General features: G+C 40.5%; 1 protein-coding gene across 4 annotated transcripts in view; it reads right to left on the bottom strand.

Moving 5' to 3' along the window:
* The window catches only part of ptprsa (protein tyrosine phosphatase receptor type Sa), a 208,169-nt gene that overhangs the window by 24,862 nt on the left and 159,571 nt on the right, over positions 1–23,736 (bottom strand). For 2 of the 4 annotated variants that reach the window (XM_063890864.1, XM_063890865.1), the window contains 9 exons: positions 16,444–17,037; positions 15,324–15,418; positions 14,858–15,108; positions 14,494–14,581; positions 13,412–13,624; positions 13,044–13,207; positions 10,971–11,086; positions 6,275–6,322; positions 2,312–2,409 (listed from right to left, as the gene is read on the bottom strand). In XM_063890864.1, the coding sequence (XP_063746934.1) occupies positions 2,312–2,409; positions 6,275–6,322; positions 10,971–11,086; positions 13,044–13,207; positions 13,412–13,624; positions 14,494–14,581; positions 14,858–15,108; positions 15,324–15,418; positions 16,444–17,037 (1,667 nt within the window). The remainder of the gene's footprint in view (positions 1–2,311; positions 2,410–6,274; positions 6,323–10,970; positions 11,087–13,043; positions 13,208–13,411; positions 13,625–14,493; positions 14,582–14,857; positions 15,109–15,323; positions 15,419–16,443; positions 17,038–23,736) is intronic. The other 2 variants (XM_063890866.1, XM_063890867.1) reach the window with 2 other exon arrangements.

The raw sequence follows: 23,736 nt of genomic DNA, 5'->3' as shown, positions 1-23,736 counted from the left end.
ACTGAATTAAGTCCAACTGGAAACCTGATCTAACAATTTCCATGCAATCGTTACAGCAATCAGAGCTTCCCTCTGTTTTAGCCTCACTCCATCTGTTTCTGTCTTTATTTCTGCCCCCTCATCTCTATCTCTCTTTCTTTGTCCCTGTTTTCCTTATCTTCGTCTCTCAATCTTCAAAGTGTTCTCTCTTACTTTCTCTTTATCTCTTTTCTCCATCTCCTGTCTCCCCTCTGATGTTTAAACTTTTTCTATAGCAGCCCCCTCCAGCTATTTTTCCTTTCTGTACAGATTACCTTAAGGCAGGCTATGTGTGCATACGTGTGTTTATATAAAGATTGGGGTCACTTCCCTTAAACATCGATCAACTCAAACATTTTAAAACCACATCTGTGTCGACCAAACTTTAATCATAAATTCCATTTAGGACTTGTGTATTGCAAATGTCCAGAAAAAAATTGTGCAACAGCTAGAACTTCTCTTTCTTATGTTTGATGACCTTGGGTTTTTGTAGATGAGTGACGGCTCCTTGTTAAGAAGGCAAGCTTTGCAGGACATCGCTGCTTACTGCCTGACAGAAGATAGATAATACACTCCATGGCTTCAGTATCGTCAGTAAAACCGTGGCTGCCTTTTCATTGCCGTTTCTATGTCAGATTATCTCCTCTTCATCTCCATTCTCCAGCTGAGATGCCCTGCTCTCTCTCTCTCTCTCGCTCTCTCTCTCTCTCTCTTTTCCCTCACTGAATCCTCATCATTAACCAAGCCTCCCCACCTCATCTCTCTCCCCTCTTCCCTCCATTTTCCCTCCTCCCTCACATCCCGCCTGGCTAAAAACCAATCAGTCAAAGCCCAGTAGAGCTGCGCTTGGCAAGCCAGGGCGCCCGGACGAGCAGCCATTCATCAAGAAAATAACAAAATTAAAATTACACTTCTCTATTTAATTTGGTCATTTATTTTTCCTGGGGGGTGGTTTTGTAAAGGGAAAGCAGGACAGAGAGAGTGAAAAAGAGGGAGTGGGAGAAAAGAAGAACGGGCGGTTTAATGTTCCCTCAAAGCCAAGTAATTAGAAGTTGTAGTTGTAGCAAAGCGTCAACTTTGGCATCACGTCTCTCTTTCTGCGGAATGGAACAAGCTTGTCCACTTGGTACATAGCCCGGATGTGGATTAATGAATAATAGATACCTAAGAAATACTGGATTGCTATGAGAAGTCATTATCCACCAACATTCCCCAGCAGGCATGATGACAGCAATCTATGCCTGGGTACCTGCTCCCTACCTTAGCCTGGCGCGCAGCGAGGTGACAGGCACAGTGATTTAGGAATGGCGGAGAGGGGATATTGCTAGTATGCAAACGAGAGCTGATTCAGCACTCCTGATTTCTAATCAACTCTGGTGTCATTTATAACGACTGTGCTCTCAGAGCTAAGACAGCTCAGTTATCCCTCCACACACACACACACACACACACACACACACACACACACACACACACACACACACACACACACACACACACACACACACACACACACACACACACACACACACACACACACACACACACACACACACAAAAAAGTACTATGTTCAAGCCTGACAACCATATTGCTTTTCACCAAAAAACACATGGAGTTGTGCATACACCACACTCTACCCACATTTTAAAAGAAACAACATCTTTGCTTAGTCCCCTTATAGAGCCAATACATGATCACGTTTTCTTAAGTAACTGTTTAAAATATTTAAGATTTAATTCATCAAAAATATATTATGTTTTAAGCGCCGGATTTCTCAGTCGTTCTAATGCTCCTGAACGTAGTTTCAAAATGAGCTTGTAAGCACATACATTTTGAATGTCACAAGAAGACTTTTTCCTTTTGCAGCAGAAATATTTACCTTCTTTTTTTCCACCTGTTTCATAAGTGAATGCATGACATTATGATTTTTATTATTTGACAAATACATTTGTTTTAGTTTTAGTTTTGTACCTATCAAATAAAGTAATAGAAGAAACAGAACATAGCTTAAGGAGTTCAGGAATTGCAACAACGCACCAAAGGGAATTTAGTATAATTGAAAGTGACAAAATACATTGCTTTGCCATGTTGAGGCTGCAAATATATCTGAGGAAATAGGTGGCTGACAACAACTGATAGTTCATTATTACAGCATTGTCGACAAGCGGTAAAAAAACAACAAAACAGCCATTTCCCTGGAGGAAAGAAAGTACTATAGTGTCCCCTTCCAATCAAAACACAATCACGCAGAAATCAATACTCAGAAGAAACTTTGACCTTTGGTTCACTTACCTCATATTCCTGGGAGAGCTTGAGGTTGTCGTTGGCCTTGAGAAGCTCTGTGTGCTCAGCCAGCTCTGAGATAGGGATGGGAGGATGACTCATCATACCTGCTCGCCAAAAAATGGAGAGACAAATTGCACATTGGGTAAGAGAGGACAGAAGGTTCATTAGTAAAGCAGACAGGACACAAGTTCAAAATGTAAAAGTCACACAATACAGCATTTATGGGTGAGAAACTGTTGCTTACATAACAATGGAAGTTGTGTTATAGTGGTGAGGAAGCTTGTGCAAAACATGGTGAATGTCACACACACAAAGATGTATTGACTGGTGATGTTATAGGCACATGATCGGACCAGGCCAGAGCTCAGAAACAGCTAGGTTTGTGGAGCAGGGCTGACTGATTTACTATAGCAGCCTGTAGCATACACCCACACAAACTTTATGAATTATTGGTCATGATGCTGATAGGTAGACAGCCCAATAGGACCAATGCTGTTGAGTGAAGCCACAGAAAAAAAAACATTTTTAGGCATCAATTATTCTCAATAGCTAGTTAAATCAGTTGAAAGATGAAAGTACACATGTTTGATGATGAAAGACAGCACAAGAAACACAACTGCCTTTTTTAGTTTTGGAATCAACGAAATGCCTGAAATGTTGGAAAACTGCCTTTTACTCCTCATTGAAGATAATCAAAAGTAAATTTGCTTTCAGCTGTTACCAACCAGAAGAATTGGAGAATGTGATCCTGGATCATTCGTTGGTGGGAAAATAAATCTTTGAAAGGAAGTATTCCTTTGAGGAAAGTTATTTCTCATTACATACACATCATGACGATACATTCTTTTTAAAAACATTTTTATTGTTGATTTTTATTACCTTGATTAAAAATATTGATGAGAGAAAAGCTATGAAAATGTGTTTTGATCTTGATCAGATCTAAAATATTGCACACAAATACTGCACTACTGTATCCTTAATCTTAATTCTCCTGTTGTGCTGTGTCATTAGGTGAACATTTGGACTGATGCCGCTCTTAAAAAGGCAATTATACAAGAGCAGAGCCCTGACCTGGGGACTCTTGGAAAGGGAGGTGTGAGAGGGACAAGGGTGTTTAGGAGTGTGAGTGATGGGAAGTGACACAGTGAGCTGCTCCATTCCAGCCATTGCAAAGCAAGCAAGCTGCTGTTTCAACACTTCCCTTCATGTGCTGGTTCCCGCAACTTAGTGAATATTGGCTCTAGGATGAACACCCCTCACCTCCCAAATCCTTCTGCTATTTATCTCAAGGAATTCACAGAAATAAGTGACTTTTAGTTGGGTGGGGTAATTGTGAGACTTTTTGCGTTTTTGGTTCACTCCAATTTCCACTTCATATTGTGCCGCCGATGCTACAATATTATCAGCACTGCTGTGCACCCCAGTCGCTAATCCATTTAGGAGCATAATGCTGTGGCCATGTAATGGAATATGGAACAGCCATAGATTGTGACTCTTTCCTTGCATGGAGACTGGCACTACTTAACGCCGTTATATTTGGAGTAAGAGGTCTCTCTTCTTGCAGAGTGATGAGGTCAAAAGTCAAAATGCTAAAATCTCTTCACAAAAAAAGTAATTGGGCGTGCTAATCTGCATAATCACATTAACCCATCCTAATTTCCCCCTTTTCACAATGCTTACTATCACCCTCAATGTCAAGGGGGTCACTGATGCTTTGGCTGCCTTTGTTGCACTTAAGAAAGGGAGCCCAACTCCCTGCACTGAAGGTCTTCATTAGTAATGGTAATTCATTTTACACTGACAGAACAATGCAGCAGCATCAATTACATGAAGATTAACAAAGATTACAATGCATATGAGACAAATGGAGATGACACTGGAAGCCGTGACATCCCCCGGAAAATGAATGGACACACTGCATTAGCAGCCTACTTGACAAACAGCCGGGCCCATAATGATCACCATCATTTAAATAATGTTTACTGAATTTATAGTTTCCCTCTGTCGATTTTCATTTTCCCTTCAATATCTTAAAATAAACTTAAACAAAACCTTTGAAGGTAATCAAATTATATAAATGCATTTTGACAAAAGTGTGTGTTTGTTTATTACGTTTCTCAATGAGCTGACAAAGCACGTAGACTGGCACTCTTTGAAAGAAAGTTATTAATCAACTTCTGGTGTGGGTATTTATTAAAATGAGAATAAAGAAAAAGAGGGAATACTGCAAATTCAATTTAGTTGTCAGTTTACTTGCATCAAATTCAAAGGGAAAAGGTATCAAAAAATATGAGGGAAATAAGTAAGCGTGTATGCAAATGAGAGGCCCTCACTTCTCCTTGAAAGAACAAGACCGGGATGTTTGAGGGAAGATCAAAGAATATTTGTGTGTGAGTGTGTGGTTTAATCTGTGAGTCTCTATGTGTATTTGTAGATGTGTGTGAGTTACTGATATAGTCAAACTCAATCAATTCCTTTCAGTTTGTGTTTACTGCCCACATTACTGTCTGCTTGTGTAAGTGCCTGGTACAGTTGGAGAGATATATCAGGCTAAAGTGTATAAAAATGCATCCAAATAAAACATAATGCCTTGCCAGTGGGATATGCTAAAGATAACGACTGTTTGTTTATTCCATTCATTTTAAGGTAGAATAATTTAGGAAACTAGGCTTAAAAAAATAATTTTACCATATTCCACTTTGCCCTTTACTAGCATGATTTCTTGTAAGTAGCGACTTGTCATTAGGGGCAGGTGGGGCACAGCCCCAAATATGATCAGCACAAATGAATTAAAATAAAAATTCTCCAAATATGTTGTTCATGCCCCACCAGTTTTGTACGTACAAACGTTTTCATGTTTTCACAAATTAATCTCATCGCATCCTTTTCTCTCTTAGGGTAAACCAATACGTTTGGTTGGAAATGCATCAATAACGCCAGATTTTTTATCCGATTCATTTAATTTAACGCACTCCAGGTACATTGCGGTGTTTATCCAAGAGAATATTTTCATTGAAAACAGGGCTTTGATGTGACCCGTACTCGAGCAAAGTCACCCAAGGACAAATTGTTGTTTTTCCCTACCCCCACTCCAAAGCTCTCATCCTTTCCTTTAACACAACCCCCTTGTGCACGGCTTTTGACTATGTACGTACACACTCTTATTTCACTGCAATCAACAGCGTGATCAATGAACACAGAAAAACAAACTAGCGTCTAATTACACGTTTCCAATCTCCCGATCCGCAGTCGATGCGCCTGAGAAATATAATGATTCTTTTTGATAAGCCAAAGCAGTCCCTCTCGAAAAGCCTATTTATGATGTTGCATATTAACACATAAAAGGGAAGAAGTCTGTCTGTGGGTAATCACAGAACATAAAGGGGGAAAAGGGGGGAAGAAGAAAAAAACAGAAACTCTTTTTCTCCAGGATGATCATTTGGCAGCGCGCAGGGAGAGGGGGTGATCAAATGTCGAGCCATTGTTTGCCACCGCTTTAATTAATTCTGCTCGTTATCTCTGAGCACAGAAAAAGACCCCGTTACTTCAGAGTGGAAATGGAGCAGTGGTGGTGAAAGAGAAAAAGAAAGAAGGGAGAACAACAATAAGGAGGTGAGGAAGGGGAGGTAGAAAAAAAGGGATAACAGAGGTTGTACTCCTGGAAAAAAACAAAATCTCTTTTAAACCACTTTTACATAAGCGGGAGTGATCGTACAGGTTATTTATGCATGGTGGATTAATGCACAGCCAACAGCCCAAGTGAATATCGTGACTGACATCCAATTACAGAAAAGAAAAAGCCCGGTATACCAATAGAAACCAACATCAAATTAATTAGTGCTGATATTCTGCTGCATAATGTGAAAAAACAAACAAATGCAAATTATGTATTTGTAAATGGAGGCAAGCGTGCATAAAAACAAAGATAAAGAAAGCTGGTACGCAATTGCTAAAAGCATAGAGACTAACTTTCATAGTCAAAATCTGCTTCACTGTGAGGACTGCTTAGACCAGAATCTGTAGAGAACAGCAAACATAAGGGAACATGGGTTCAAAAGGCTGTAATGCAACAGAAAATGCTTTGTAAAAACATAAAAAAATGCAAAATGATTAAAGGCCAAGAAATAAATAAATAACACTTTTTTTTCTTTACCAGTACTTTACTATCAGTAAACTCATGCCCTTCTCGGGTGGCCGGAATGACCGACTTGGGGCCACTCTACCACGCGGAAATGGAAAAGTAGGGCAAACATTTTCAAATCACATTGGCAATAATCCTTTTGAGGAGCACACTGGTTAGCCATAGGCCTCCACCTCTGATTCCTGCTGAGGCGACCCTTCTGCCAAGCCCCATATCAACGGTCATAGAGATCAGGGATAAGAAAATTGATTTGCTATCTCTGAGCCTTCGTGAACACCAGCTGGAAAGGCCCATTGACAGCAATGAGAAAGAGACAGAGAGGGGAAAAACCAGCTTATGTTTCCTGGTGAAAACAAACTGTGAAAGGTCCTTTGTTAGCAGCTTGGTGCTGAGGCATTGAGAGTGAAAGGTGTGGAAATGTGTCCACATTCTTGGCTGACAGCTGTGGAGCCACAGCTGATAGGAGTCACAGCTTTAAAAGAAGCAGTGATGGTTCAAAGTCTCATTTGCTTTAGAGGAGAAGTCCTCTGAGGCCGCAGCCACGATGCTATGTTCGGGTATTCTCAGATCCTCTTGCTTGGAGGTGTAGATGATTGGATGATGCCAATCTGTCCATCAATTGAGGGAAATACATTGTGCCATGGCTAAAAACTGCAATCATATCACTGGGGGTGCACAGTGACAGGATCACATCACCCCAAGATGGCAACTTGATCCAAAGAAAACTGATCATTTGTTCCAGAGCATATACAGTATACAAATTGAAAAAAAGGAATATGGAAAAGAAATCTGGATTCTGAGCAAAATGAAAATGAAAGTTTGTTTTTCTAAAATAAACCCAGTTTTCCTGAAAAGTCTGTTCCCAAAAACACCTCACACCTCTTCAAACAAAAAGGCAGGAATACTATCATCATTCCTAGTCGTGAGCCAAAATCAATGACTATCAAGACTATGTGTGTAAGCCTCAAAACAATGTTCAATTCTCAAATCTTTTTTTGCTGAACTGAGTTTTGCTAGATTAACCATTCACTGATGTCTTAGCAAGAGGACGTCAGGCCAGTGGCACCAAATGAGAGATGAAGACATCGAACATCCCCCTCTCCCTAATTGATTTGTGACATTGACTAATTACACCTAGCAGGGGGTTCTCTGATCCACTGTCTCCGAATGCCATTCATCACAGCAGGAGGGAGGTAGAGGCGTGTCTGATTATGTTTTTGTGTGAGCAAGTGCTGTGTGTGTGTGTGTTTCAATAAAATTGTTTGTGAGGAGGAGGGCATGGTTGTTCCAGTCGTAGCTGTAATCTGGAGGAACAAATGGGTTGCTAACGCATGCCAGTGATTGGCTGCTATCCGTGGGTTCCGCAAGTTTCTGAGGCTGTCTGCAAGAAAATGTTTGATATTTACATGCTCGAAGGCACTGAATTATGGAGGCGTGAAGTGCCATATGCTATGTTTTATTTGAGGGGGGAGATATAGATACAGATGAAGACGGCGTAAATAGAATGCATATCAGAGATATGTTGAAGAGTAAACCCAGAGTTAAACTCAGTTCGCCTGTCTTGTATTTGTGCCTGCACAGGTATGATGTAAATTCATATTATACTATCACACCAATAATATGAAGGTAGGGTGTTGATATAACATACCGATATATGTCTAAAAAATGTATATAAAAAATGTTAGGCGATACAAGGAAAAGAAAGATAGAGGGATACAAAAGCACCCATGACTAAAGGGGGGGCTTGGTTGGAGACAGACGTACTCATGACTAAAGGGGGGCTTGGTTGGAGACAGACAGCAGATATCCAGTCCTGCTGCTTCATTACTTTGGCCCCATTTGACAATCAAACCCCAGGCACCAATGAAGATAATGACAAAACGAGCCACTCTGTACCCCAAGGGGTTATTGGATGGCACTGTGTGTCTGTCACACGACCTACAGGCTTTACAGCATAAGTGCACAAGGACACACACACCCTCTCTGAAACGCATCAGTGAAGCCTAGCTCACTGGAAGCCTAATCAAAAACATATTTTTTGTTTTCCAGCACTAGTGGTCAGTGAGCACACATTGCCGATGTGGCATATGCTCTGTTGGATAGGAGAAGCCTTGGATATGTGCAATGCGAGTATGCTCATTTGAACAATTGTCTCTATTAGCTGATGGGGATGTTCACAAATGCTCACCGGCCCACTTAATTGGGCTAAAATGTCCATTCAAATTAAATTCCCCGGGTGCGGAGATAACAACATTGCCCCAATTCTGCCGAACAATGACATTGCTGTCGAATGAGGATGCTTGTCATATATAAAGAGAACTCTCAGCATGTATTGAGGAATGTAATGTAAAAATGGCTGTAACAAGAGTTTCTATTATTTAAAGAACGGAGGAGGACAGTTGAGGGCACAGGGGAAAGTGCTGGAAGTCAAATAGACAAATGGCAGGAATAGCCATTATAACCGTGTCATTACAGAACCACTGATATGGCTCTGAATACAAGGCAAGAAAAAGACGAGGAGAGGTAAATTAACTTCCATATTTCTATGTATAAGCGGGTTTGTGCATCTCCTTTCATTCGCTCTTCTCTGATGTAAAGAAGTCCACTTTTTCTCCCAAGATAAAAATTCAGGCGGCATGACTGGTCTCCCAGAGAAGATGAAAAGAAAGTGCTACATTTTGAAATCTGAGCCTTTTGATGGAGCAGAGACTGGCAGGGGATGACAGATGGAGGGCTGAGAGACAACTAGGCCAGGAGACAGCAAGGCGGGAAGCAAAAAAAGAGGGAAAGAACATAAGGCAAAAAGGGTGTTAATTCCACCTCTGGATGATTTAATCCATTTCTGCCATTAGCCTGGGCAGGTGAGAACAATGTATTTCAAATAATGTAATTTCCTCAACATGCAGGCCTCATTTTTCTATCAAATAAACCACTTAAAAGAGCCAACAAAATGTAAACCATGTGGTGGAAAACTCACGACAATCCATGATGCTTAATTTAGCTAGAGGTGAATAATGTGAATGCACTCAGATTTAATGTAACAAAAAAGATCACTTCATTCAAACTAATGACAACAAAATGTAGATCGATCATAGCTTAAATGAACAAAACTAAGTAACAGAAAGAAAGGTGCTAGATAATGGGCCTGAAAGATGGAGAAGCCTTAGAGAAAGAGTTTGGGATCAAAAGTGCTCTGTTGTTAACACCAGGGTTTAGCTCTGATGAACACCAGACCCGAAGTGAGACAAAAAACAAGACAGGTAAAAACCCAGCAGAATTTCAGAACAGGATTTGTTTCCAACATAAACATATCAAGTCGAACAACAGGCATACTTTTCTAATGATTTGTTATTCATAAATGGCTAATTGTTAAATGGGGACAAACATATAAATATGGCTTGCACATAGTTATGGAGGCACATAATGTCAAACAGAATGATGTGGGAGCACTTCACGGACATCATCTATGTTGCAGCAGAAATGTAACTTTGAGTTGCATCATTTGTGAATCGTTAATCTCGTGTAGGCTGTCTGCAAGTGTTTGCCAATGTTTCAACCTGCTTTCACTTTTAAGTAAGTCAACCTGTCAGTTATGTATGAGTTAAAAAATACTACTGCATTTTCCTTTCACGGATAATAACGTTTTCACTGTAATTAATAGTTTGCTGTAAAGAAGGAAGGTCTTCTGCAAGTGTTATTTTGCACCAGTAATATAGTGTAGCAGTTGGCCAAGAGGAGCTTTTGACACCAATACGGGTATTTTGGATTAGAGCTGGTACTAATTAAAATGTTCTGCCAAATTTTAAAATTTGTTTTCCTTTTCAGTAGGTTTCAAAATGAGGATATGAAATTCCTGCAAAACTTGTTACTAACACTAATAGTTTAGAGCAAAAGCTTTTGCATTTAGTTTGTTCAAGCAACTGAACCTGTGGCATCCATACAATTGTATGTAGTTTCTTAAACTTCAGTTCTATTTCTACAGCTTTCGTCTCTTTCCAAATAAAAACAATGAATTGGAGAGATAACAGGCATGAGCACTCCACTAAAAAACAGTTTTAGAAAAGGAAATCCAATTAAGCCTAGGAAATCCAAGCCTTAGATGGCTATTTAACAGGCCCACTTTCATCTAACAATCAAAAGTAATGATTTGGATGTCTAAAAATAGAACATAAACTGAAGCTATCTCAGTTACCCATGAAGTATTTTGCAATCCAGTAACTTACGTTCTCTTTTTTTTGTTTTCAAAATTGACATTTCAAAATTTCTGGTAAGTTATTGATGAGCAAAATGTTTTATTAACCTGAGCGAGACCCCAGTGGGACATTACTCTGAAGTTTTAGATGTTGTCACAGCTGAAGCAGCATGACTAAACTTCCTTCTTCACATCTTTCATATTGTCAGTGAAAATGAAAATATGTCATTTACCGAAAGATCATTGTTGCATTCAGAATAAATCAGTTTTAGCAATCCCTATACTATATGTTGTCAAATCTTGAATGTACATGTTGTGTGTCTTTTCTGTACCTGGAGTTTGGAAGTTGATGCGTCTCATCTCCACAGGGTCTGTAGGGTGGTGGGGTGTAATGTCCGCGTTGTTAAGGAGACATTTTGTGCGTGGCTCCGACTCTTTTCTTTTGCGGCTGGAAAGTATGACAAACAAAGAGTAGAAAAGGGGGAAGATGTACAACAAAAACCACAGAAATTCTTTTAATGAGCACTTGATCCAGCAGTATAACAGTCACCACTCTCACTAATGATGTCACCTAAACAACTTAGCAACTCCTACTGACAGGTAACTCAGCGGGTCAAGAGCACTCGAGTGAAACCAAATCAACAAAAGAGGAGCTGAGAGCATTTGTCAAGTACGCAAAATTCGCTTTCACCTTCACTAATTAAAGGCATCTTTTTTTTTTTGCTGAGGCAGGCTATTTTGTCTTCCCCTGTACAATGCAATATAAAGTACAGCCAAACCTTACCTGTCAGGCTTGCTGTTTCCAGAGAAAGCAATAGGAGTCAAATAAATATATAAAGATGGTGAAAACACAACACACAAGGAGAAAGGGAGAGGGGGGAGGCAAGAAGAGAGATAAATCAATAGAGAGCAGTTTAAAATTCACAGGGGTCGCTGCTGGGCTCGCAAAATACGAGATAAAGCTCATCAGCATTTGAGGCATGCGTGTGCATGTGTGCTCATGTATCAGTGTGTGAGAACAAGTGAGTAGTCAATGAAATGTGCAGGTTAGTGCATACATTCTTGAGCTTGTGTATGTGTGTCTATGTATGTGTATGCACGGGGGTGCAGATACAGATGGGAAAGGGGAATGTCAGAGCCAAGGGCAGACCCGGGAAATACTATTCACCAGGGAGAGATTGAGGGGGAGATGGGAGAGTGAGGGGCACAGAAAGAGAAGAGAGAAAAAAGAGAGATCCAAGGAGAGATGTTACTCTCCCTAACCACAAAGACTGAGGTAAGGCAAGGTCAGACAGTCAAGGATCATCTGACAGTAGCAAGCTGTATGTTTGTGGCCTACACCAACCCCCTTCAAAATCATTCAGGGATCTTCCCTGGTACTGTATTTACCGTGTAGGGAGACCCTTACACTACTGATCATTTGGAACTTGCAGTCACTGAGACATAAGCTACAACTCACTGCAAAACAAGGGAGGGGGGGTGTTGACTATACACCTGTGTTCAAAAGCCCAAGCTGAGGAATAGTATTTATCTAGACTTGTGTGGATAACTTTCTCAAAATCTTTTAACAAAAATGTGGTACATCATTATAAGAATTTTCAGCACTCTTTAAGATTGTCAAAGGTATTGTGGACTTTTTTTTGTCTTATCGTTCATAACGTTTTTTGGAGCATTACATGCCTAATTAAAAGCATACATTTGAACAAAAGTAACAAAGGTTAAACAGACTATTAAGTTATTCTGACAACATTTGAATAACACCTTTACGGAGTATTCCAGAATTATAAGTTATTTTTTGTGAGAGTGTAACATTTTTTGAACACCATCTCAAGGAATCTTCTCCTGTCTCCTTTCTCCAACCCCCTCACTTCCCACAACCATCTTTTTCATAAGAAAAGCACCTTTGTATTTACATGCAAAAATGTTGTTGGGTTTTTTCAATATCCTGTTGCTATGAATATAAAATAGGACCTTCTTTCAACATGCTCCCTAACATGCAATTATTTCCCCACAGCCCAATTCTCTTGTTACACTGAAAATAACTGGTTCAACATCAAATGACAAGAAACTGCTCATTGTGTGTTGTGGGAAAAGCAGAATTTGAACCATGTGAAACATATTTCAGTACAACATGGATAACAGTTATACTGCTTGTGTAAAACCGTGGTTCGAGCTAGGCACTTAATATGCAAATTTAAATTGTTTAATTCCTTTGTATCTTCATGTTAAGAGGATGCTTATACTGTAAATGTTGTCGTAAAAAAACCCATTTAATATTAGCCTTGTATCGATGAGTGTTCTTTTCTATCATTAGATGTTGAACAACGTTATTTTTACACTATCATGCCAAAAATGTAGGTCCAACTGCAGTTGCCACAACAACTACAATTACCAGACCAACTCACTTTTTATACAGGAGAATGGCAATGACGATGCAGATGATGAAGACCACAGCGAGGACTGGGCCCACCACCCATATAAGTCCATCCCCAGTCTCTATCGTCAGGGGATCCACCACCAGCGCAGGAGTCATCACTGTGTCAGTATAAGGGCTGGTGGCAAACATTTTCTGAACAGAGAAATCCGGTAGAACTTTATAACACATGAAACTGTACTTAAACTAAGTAGCACAAATGAATTGTTAGTTTCAGATGTGCAACACTAAAGTGAGCCCCGATTAAAGGAAAATAGGTAAATTATTAAATCCACTCATGCAATTAATCAAAATTAAGTCTACTTAAGTGAGATGAACTAAGTTTAACTAGTTACTCACCCCAACGGTGGCATTGAGTTCTGCCAGCAGGAAGAAGACATACTCCTGGCCAGGTTCAAGAGGCTTGTTCTCACAGCTGCTGTGGCGGTAGTCAGATCCCACCGTGAAGCTGGGAGGCAGCTGCCTGAAGCAGGCTGTGATGTAGGGTTTCCTCTGGTCCAGCTGAGGCAGCTGACGCCGCGAGCGACGCTTTGGGGTCACCTCCCGCAACAGCTGATTGATGCGAAAGGGCATTAGTGTATGACTGCTTCTTTATAATTTCCGTTTAGTATCATCTTGTGTTTTTAGACATCAGTCCCATATTTATTGAAAAAAATGTCTTTGATATGTTCAGATTTTTCAAATGTTTGTTCATATCTCCATTAATTATAAACACAAAAATAACTTGGCAAGATTACAGGTCATGAAATGTTTTAAATGATTAAATTATCTCTTTTGATTCAGGTGTAAAATCACTGGATCCCTTTTAGTGTGCTGACTGAGACCAAAGAAAAACCACTGTAGGTGTAACTGTACCTTTAGATAAAAATAGCTGCAAACTCTTTGGCAATGATCCATGTAACCCCCCCCCCCCCCCAACATGCAGCTTCTCTCATTCATTTCAAACAGCAGACAGAGGCAGGCTGTAAGGAGAGGGAATGTGTCTAATCCCAAATCCAATACGGATGGTTGCTGTTGATGCAGCGCTCAAGGTGACCTCAAGCTATGGTAAGAGTGGGAGACGACTGTGTAATTCTCTCTGCTGCATGCTTGGGGGGGATGAATTAGCATAGCTGAGATGTACTCAAGTTTGTGTTGTGTGTGCCAATGTCTGGTACATAGTGTGTACTATACAATTTGTTCAGCACATGCAACTGTTATTTAACAAACGAGTGTCTCTGGAATCCCTCCCGTAAAACATACCATTTGGCCAGTGGAGAGAAAATATTACAGTCTCTTTTTTTAAAAAGTGTTACTGAAGTTGGAAGATGCCTCTTCCTTTTACATATGCTGCATTTTGCTTAAAACTATGCACCCAGTCAACCTTATCATTTATGTTGTTGCAGAATCACCTCACATTGTTTACTTAAAAAAAACTCTACCTCATCCATGTCCATCTCATCAGGGTTCTTCAGGTTTTTGACAGTTCCTGAGGTCCTCTTAAGTGGCACCACAACAACATAGAAGGTCCTGCAAATAAATTATTGATAATGTAAGGCAAACATTTGGTACAAGATTGACAGGAAATTGAAGCTACAATTCAATACTTGCAGGATTGAGCAAAATCCAGAAAGTCTCAGGTATCCATCCCCTAATCTCACATTTCAACATCTAAAGACACTTTAAGATCTCAATCTATACCATATCAGATTTCAAGCATCTCCAGACTTAAACCTCAAATCCCCAACCCTCAAAGATAATTTAAACAGTGCCTGCAGAACCCATCGTAAGTGAAGGTATACTCACTTGACATCCTTGGTTTCAACTGGTGGGAAGGACATGGTGAGCATGTTGTCAGGCTCAGCGTAGATGTCCAGCTTGGGTTTTTTGACCAGTATGAGTGGCGCAGTCTTGGCATACACACGGTGTTTTTGCCCACCATCCGCACTTTCTTGGCAGGTCACCCTGAACTCATAAGTGGTGTTGTGCTTTAGCCCAGTGACGAGAACCCTCATCTGCCTGGCATCAACATCCATCTTCTGTCGGTTGTACTCAATCTAAAGTTAAATAAATGATCCAGAAGTTTTATTTGGTCATTTGTAAGAGCGATAGTCTGATGTAGTGTATGATCATGTCGGTAGTAACTATGAAGGTAAGAAGGCATATTCATTGTTATAATAAACGGAACATTTAGGAAATGGGCATGATGCAAATTATCAAACGTATCTCAGCTGAGAGTTTAAATGATCTTTTGGCCCTATATTAAACTCACCGTGCATTTGTATGGAGACCTGCTTTCAGAAAACTTCCATGCAATGACCACTGTAGTCTTGGTGGCCCACTTTACAGTGAAATTCTGCGGAACGTCTGTTGAATGGACAAATGCAAAAAAAAAAACTTTAATAAAGGGAACAATTTGAGAAAGCAAGGAAAGAAAAACTAAAGAAGAACCTTTGGTTAAAAAAAAATGCAGTTGTTCCTCTGCAACGTTCTTCTGGGTTGGAGAGTGAGTGTAACGGTGAGCTGTGATTGGCTGTGAGAAGGGCAACGCCATTGGTTAAGACACACAGCACATAAGACTCATGGATGACAGACCCATGAAGCACAAAGGTGTGCCCGCTGGCTAGCCATCGTAAGCAGTGCCAACCCATCTCAACATTGTCTTTGAACCCATGACCTGAGGATTAACAACTGACCAATTTGGTCCCAACAGTACTTACGCCTCTTTTGAATCTGGGTTGGCACTGCCAACATGCTGCCAGCCGGGCATTGAGACAGACTCAAAACACAGCATGCCAACAGTCCTTAGCAGTGCATCAGGGGGATGCCATGCCACAAACTGTCCCAATGAGGGACAGGGGAAGGGGAGAGGAGGAATTAGATGAGGAAGGGGGTTAGGAAGGGGGGAATATCTTAAAACAAACCCAAAACCCAAAAATAAATAAATAAAGAACCAAAATCCGCTTTCTGACACCTTAGAATAGTCCAAACATACTCTTTAAGTGACTGGGTTTGACTGACGTCCTACCTTCTTTGCAAACTGGGGTTGTGAGATGGCATTAGCTGTGTGAGTGTGCTTGGCAAAGGGGCTGCAAGGATGACTGACAGGAGTGTCTGACCAAACAGCACTTACCTTGAAACTCTAGGCTGCTCTCCTCTTTCTCTACATGACTGACTTTAACTTACTGACTTACGTTTTACCTTTTTTGTGTTAGTGAAGTGAGTATCCAACGGCAAACAATTTTAATATCAATCTTTTCTCTTTCTTGAGGAGAAGTGGAGGTGGTTGAAGGAGGGGGTGGGGCAGTTTTCATTTTTGTGTTGTTGCAGATTGTTAGCCAATTTCCAACCCCCTGCCAACCGGGTTGGAAAAGATAACAGGCAAACCCTACCTGTTGCATCAAAGGCCACTGTCCGATACTGGATAGGCGGGCTGTAGGGCCCTGGGCCTACACTGGTGTGTGCACGTATTTTCACATCGTATGCTGAGTTCGGTTTGAGGCTGTTGAGAACATAGCTGGACTGGCTGGGGGGCAAGTGGAGCTCCTGTTGCGCTCCTCCGGTACCGGTTTCCTTAAAAGCCAAAGTGTACTCAGTGATAACCCCATTTCTTTCCGCCAGCACAGGGGGAGACCAGGACAGCTGCACTGAGCAGCATGTCACATTGGAGCTCTCTTCAATTTGAGGGTATCCCCCTGGCGTATTCTCAGGCACATTAAGTTCTACCAAGGCCTCGTCTCCGAAGCCCCCCCTGCTCTTAGCTGAGACTTTAAAGAGATAGATGGCCCCCCGGTGAATGTTGCCCACAGAGTACTGTCGTTCTTGGGGATCAAATTCCAGTGTGGCCAAAGGAGTGACATCTTTCCGACCAAACTGGAGGCGGTAACCCTGCAGGTCCATGCCATTAGTGAGATCTGGAGGGTCCCAGCGAACCACAGCTGATGTCTCGGAGTCCTGAGCCACTGACAGATAGGGCAGACCAGGCACTGCACAGATAAAGAAATACAAAAAATCTTAATTTCTGTGCCTTCAAGAACCATGAAGATGATTGTTTTTCAAGTGACAGGTTTTAATACTATACATGTAGAAGTTTATCACAAATTGAACATATACCAGGAATACTACGGTAGCTGTGTTAATGTTTTAAAGTATTAAGAACACTGATATTGTGAGATGAACACCCCTTTTGCTAGCTTATTCATATATAAAATCACAAATTCATTCATTACATTTCAAAAAACAAAACAATGATGAAATACAGTTTTTGTTACTTTTTATTAAGAAAGCAATATTCAACATTGCTATAGTGTATTTATTTTAAGCACATTATTTCTATGCTTTCAAGCTAAGTCATACAGCTTAAGAGCTCCATCACTGTCACTATTTGTACCTACAGAATACCACTGGAGCATTATTTAGCATGTCAAAATACTGCACCTGGCCTGTCCAATTATACTGTTTGACATAAAAGTATCTGCACTTTCAGTAATCATCTTACATTCACCCACTTACCACATAACATCCTACTAAATGGAGGCAGGTTGAGTTGGATAGGGACCTAGAAGATCCTAAGAGCCGCTAAACTCTTGAGTGAAAGCTGTACTTATTACCATTTCATGATACATGTAAGCTCTTGCCAGTGTGTACTGCCAAGCATCACTAAAACTTTAACACAGAACAGTGCCTCAGCTGTAATAGTCATCTCTTGTTGTAAAATGGATGATCTACACTTGGGGTCTAGGCACCATTCTTCAGAGTGGCCCAGTTCTGCTGCTCTTATGGATGACACACGTCTCATCTTAACTCTCTTTTTAAGGGCCCATCAGTGTGATAGAGGCAGCAGCAGTTGTGGGAAGCCTTCAGTTCTCAAGTTGCCATTGAAGCTTTGTGAAAGATAAGTGAGGCTGATCGCAATTGAGCCTTATCTCTCAGTAAATAGATTCCATCTTCACTTACACAACTATATCCCTCCTTTGTCAGAAATTCAAGGCAGTAGCAGGACAAATAACTGGCAAATATAAGTTAAGACATAACTGCAGACATACACCCTAAATCACAGAATATCACCAGAGCCAACTCTTTGGAGTATTTCCCTGATTTGGAGAAGGTTGTTCAAGTTTTTATCTAATTTCTCAAGAATTGCAACTTCCTGTAGACATTTCTCCCAAAAATTGTTCCTTTGCCTAAAACTCCAAAATGCTGCAGGTCGGCTCTTGACAAGTTATAACAGGAGTCCATGTAACAACAATTTAAGTTCCTTTACATTTGCTTGTCTTTTAGAATATATTTTCAAATATGTTTTATCACTTTTAAGGCCCTGTCTAATATTCAAGGTCTAATAATATTTAATGTATGGTTTTTCCACATTTCCCAAACTTTAATGCTGTATGTCTTTGAATCCCCAGCAACACACTCACCAAGTGTGAAGTAGATTGGATAAACAGTTCTCAAGACATGCAAACATACACACAGACAGACAGATTTGTATTGCCCTTAAAGATGCCTCTACATGAGATAACGAGACCAGTGATGAGAAGACCGGGTATCTCTATATATTTCTGATTCAGTAGCTGCCAACTGGGTCGGCAAACTGGGTCGGAAGCACATTTGTTGGTCCTGGCAGTGAGAGCTTTCTCAGCATAAATTTAAAAAACGCTGAATAAACTGAATTTAAATTTGAATAACTCTAGTTCAATGTGTTACATACATTTCATCATTATCTTAAGCAGCTACAATTACAGATACATTTGCCCCTTCATCACTTACATCCAGCGTTCGTTTTATTACGCTACATGAATTTATATTGTAGCGTCTATTTGAGCCTCTTTTCTCTGTGTTATTTACGTCATCTGCGCTTGTGTATCTTCATACATAATGGACAGTGTGCTGAACTGAGGTATTTGGCTTTTTGCCCAGTAAGGACTTAAAGTAATTTGGAGGAGCCAACATTAGTCTGAGGCAAATGTACTCCCTCTCAGTGGTATAGTGTCATTGTGCGTGCGTGTCTATGTGCCTACATATAGTATGTTCCTGCACCAAGTAAAAAACACACAAAGCAATCCAATCATCTACAAAGTCCACTTCCTCTGCTCGTATTATTCATTTCCGTTTGCTAATGGTCTTCTTTCTGAGGGCTGTTGGAAGAGGAAGACGGGAGTTGGTGGGTGGATGGTGGCTAGTCAGCTGAGCCTTTGCCAGTAATGGAAAGGCGGGGGCGCCGAATGTTGGGTGAGACGAATGCTCCTAATACTCACCGGAAACATTCCATAGCTCAGCATGGTGTCATTTAAAAGCCCACTCTGCCTCATACTCACCACCAATCAAGGAAATAAGATTCAGAAATAATGGTCCTGTAAATGTGTGTTTTGCATTTTATATGCAATTGCTTTGACTCTAGCCTCGACATGCTCCCAAATGTATCCGTTACAACCTTTGTAGCCCCACAACTATTTTAAAATAAGTGTTCATTTAAAACAGTGGCCTATTGCTCATCGGGGAGAAGAATCACGGGTAGTGAGCCAGCGGATTGGTTTGGGGAGGAGGTGTGGATGTGGTGTGTACTATGTATGTGTTTAAGAGTGTGGGGTGCTACAGGGTGATGAGAGAGAGAACAAGGGCAGGGAGAGGGGGTGAAAAATGAATGAATGAGGGATGATGAAGGTGACAGGGGACAAGGAGCAATCTGCTCCAAAGAGGGCCCAAAAGGGGTATTAGGGAGCAGAAGTGTGTTTGTGTGTGTGTGTGTGTGTGTGTGTGTGTGTGTGTGTGTGTGTGTGTGTGTGTGTGTGTGTGTGTGTGTGTGTGTGTGTGTGTGTGTGTGTGTGTGTGTGTGTGTGTACAAGTGATTCCAGGGTTAGGACACTTTGATTGTCCCTCTCCTCTGTGTTCATCTTTCTCCCCCCGAACACTCGCCCTTATTCTTTCCCCATCTCCCCACTTCTCCCCTTTCACACTGCCCAATCCCCCATTTCATTTTCTAACCTCTTCCCCCAACCCCCTATCCCTCTCTCTCTCCGTCCATTTCAGGGTCGACCCTGCTTGAATCCCTCCTTCTGGGCCTTCAAGCACGTTTCCCCATCAGGCAACTGTATTAACAGCCTGCTGTTGATGCACACTGAGGCTGATTGAGAAAGGGTCGATCAGGTTTCCTTCTCATTTCCACTCTTTCTTGAGCACACCAACATAAACAACAAACATATTATATATTGCCTTTGTGCAAATGACATGTTGCCCATCATGTAAGGTTGCTTTGATCTGCACTCCTTCGCAATAGAAAAACATATTGTGATGACAAATACATCACTCTCATGTCTTTGTTTCCCTCTGCTCCTATTTTATACTGCCTACTGAAGAAATGCATGTGTGTGTTTGTGGCAGGAGCTCATGGAGGGGAGTAATTGGTAGGGTAGAAAATGGAGTCGAATTTGCGACACATTTCCCATGGTCCATTTGGAGTGAAAGAGCTTTTAAGGAAGCAAGCGATAAAGAAAGAGAGAGAGAGAAGAGAACGAGACAGGCCAATTACATTGATTATTTCTCACTGGACCAAAATAACAATCAGGAAGTAAATAAACATGTAATGAGGTGCTCTGATTTTCAAGTAAGCTGTCTGCATTCAGCATTGGAATAACAATAAACACACTTTTTAACAGACATTTGCATCTGTAGGCATCCTTTCACAGGGTGCAACATTCAAAATGATGTAAGGTTGGAGGGTAGAGCATAGAGAGTTGTAAAATGACAAGAAACCACAAGGGCAGCAAACTCTACTTATACTGTATCTTCAGTGCCTTTGTAACAAAAGTTTGTCTGAGTCTACATCCACTCTGACCAGCAATATAATTAATAAATAATGGAAACCACTTCACATAATTACAAACACACAAATATAAATTCCTAAGTGGTAAAGAGTAAAATGTAAATGCTTCCTGTCTGCATTCATACAGTTCTGGTATCTGTACCACAATAACAACTATACAACTGAAATGATTTATCAGCCTATGACTTAGGGTTTTAATATCTTTAACATTCAGGAACATTTTGCTGCCATCAGGGGGCCACCTATACTGTGTGTAAAGTTTCTAAATGCAGCTTTGAATTGCTACAGATTACTAGAGACTAATGGCACTTTCCTTTTCATTTGTTTTTATTATAAGACTCTATTTATGTTTATAGTGCCAGTCCCTGACTTTGCATTCCCTCATGATTTCATTTGCGAAACATTTTCTAACCCTTTGCTTGTACTTTGGGCTCAGAGGTATTGTGGCTTAATGGTGCTAGGCAACCCAATTCATACATTTGGTTACTTTAAATGTTATGCTTTGTAACATGCAGTTTCATTTTGTTTTGAGTTTGTTGTTGCTAAGTTTGACATAGTTTATTTTTTTCCAATACTTTCCTCATATAGAGGACAATGTATATTTTCCATTTAAACCTGAGAAGAAGATGGTTATATTGATTGATGCTGCTTTCAACCCAGTGAAATACTCTAAAACGTGCAGATAGGATGCCAGAATAACATTTCCAGACACAAACATTTTAATCTTTTGTCAATAAAGTCTGATTCAGGCCCCCCTCTAAAACTTTGTCTCACATTGGTCATAGGAAGTTGTTTTTTAAAGTCCACGGAAAGTATGAATCATGAAAAGGCACTTTTCAAACCTGGCTCTCATTCTGAAAAACAAGGACAGCACTGCAGCAGCCACAGATTGAATGTTGTTTTTCTGTGTCCACAAATAGGTGCACAGTTATACTTGTTGTTCTGTCCTAAAAAGAAATCCTGGGGTTGATTCTTTTTTACCAGAGAGGTTTTTTGGAATGTTTTGAAGATGAAAAGACTTTGACATTGATTTGAATCAGGTTTGAAGGCTGTACTTTCGTCATAATGTTTTGTATTGATGTTGCTTTTTAGGCCTTTGTGAATAAAAGATGATGTCATGCTTGTCTTCAAATAGATAGTTTAACAGCTGTTGCATAAGTTCTTTGTGTTTGTGTGTTTTAAAAGTACAAACATGCAGAGAATTGATGTGATAGAATATTTCATTTATTTGCATCACACTTTTAAAGTGTGCCTGCTTAGTTGAACAACGGTAAACCACATGAAAGAGTAACTCTGCAAGGCGTTTAAATAATATATTTAAATGATAGTCCTAAGAACAGCTTGTTTGTCTACAATGACACTGGTCTTTGTAATCATCAAGCCTTCTTTATAATTCAATCATATTGTCATATTAGTTCCTTTTGTTTGTTCCAGCTGTTTTTAGATCATAAATAATCCAAAACTGTCCACTAAGTTTGAGGTCGTTTTTGAAAAAAGTTATCAGGTAAAGAGAAACTCTCTGCACACTCTGGCACAAACTGGACCTTTCCTACATTTGGAGCACTGTTAGAAAGTACCATTGGGTTATTCAAAGCAACACGCACTCAGAGAGGCTGAGCACACTCCTGGCACTGTCAGAGGAGATGGAGAAGCGTGAATGTGTGATGAACAGCCGAAAATGCAAAAAAGTAAGCAAGAAACACCACTTTACAACCGAGAAAAACGCTTCTCCTAACCTCTCACCCCTTCCCCTATTCCATTTATCTTGGCCCCCTGGCATAAACCTTGTCTTTACACTTCAATGATAAAAAGACAAGGCTTTCCCTCCGAGGGACAGACAGAGTGCACTAGACTGACATATCAGTCAGCTGGCCCTGACAGGAGGATGGAGAGTGACACCACTCACTTCAGCCCCTTTGGCAGCGTTGAATACCCTGACAACTGTAACACACACACACCTGCCAGGATCTGGGAAATGTGCCTTGTTTGTGTGTGTTGGTTTGGGAGGATGCTTTATGTCTGTGTATCTATTGCTGTGTTTGGTTTCATGATTGTGCAGTATGGGTCTGCACATAATGTACTGTATGTGTGATCAATGATGGACAAGTGCTCATGAGGATGTGTGAGTCAGTAGGTAAGTATGCAGTGTGTGTATGTTTATAAGTATGTATGCAGTTGTGCACATCTTTGATCTCTGAAGCCTTCCATAGACGATTGGCACAGACGCTTGCACAAAGGAAGCTCCTATCTTGGCACCTTAAATTCTGTGAAGCAAGGTTTTCACACTCTCAGGCAGCCAGCCTCACAGGTTTAGATCATGTTCATGGAATCTAAGCTGCTAGCTTCCAAACAGGCTCAAGCAGTCCAGTTAAACTGGTGTGCCTACCTGTGGTAACAAGGGGAAAAAGTGAAGAAGATAAGGCTTTGTAGTGTGCAGGCATTAGCCTCCAGTATTTCATCCTTAAAGCTCAAACCAAAGACCCTACAGGGGCTTTCAAGCTGTCATAATATGTCTGAAAAATCTACCACGTACCTCATACCAACTCCTTGATCTCTAAAAATCGTTTGATAGTCTTCTGAACATGATTCAAATAATAAATGCTAACCTGGTAGGAGCAAACAACTCAACTGACTGAAATGTTTGTGAATCCAGATATAGCTCAGGATGGTTCTTTGGGAAAAATTACTTAGATACATTTCGGAAATAGAAAATGAATGTTAATTTAAAATCATGTATTTCAAAAGCAATAATCTTGACTGAGACATGCCTTTGATATGGATGCCTAAGGCACTTAATTGCATATGAGAAACTCGTGCAACTGTCCATGTCTTCTTTTCCATGTTCAGATCAGTTAAACCACAATTT

This window comes from Eleginops maclovinus, chromosome 9 (assembly GCF_036324505.1).
Source record: "Eleginops maclovinus isolate JMC-PN-2008 ecotype Puerto Natales chromosome 9, JC_Emac_rtc_rv5, whole genome shotgun sequence".
Lineage (NCBI taxonomy): Eukaryota > Metazoa > Chordata > Actinopteri > Perciformes > Eleginopidae > Eleginops > Eleginops maclovinus.
Note: the sequence above shows the minus strand (reverse complement) of the source record. Positions and strands in the feature narration are given on the sequence as shown.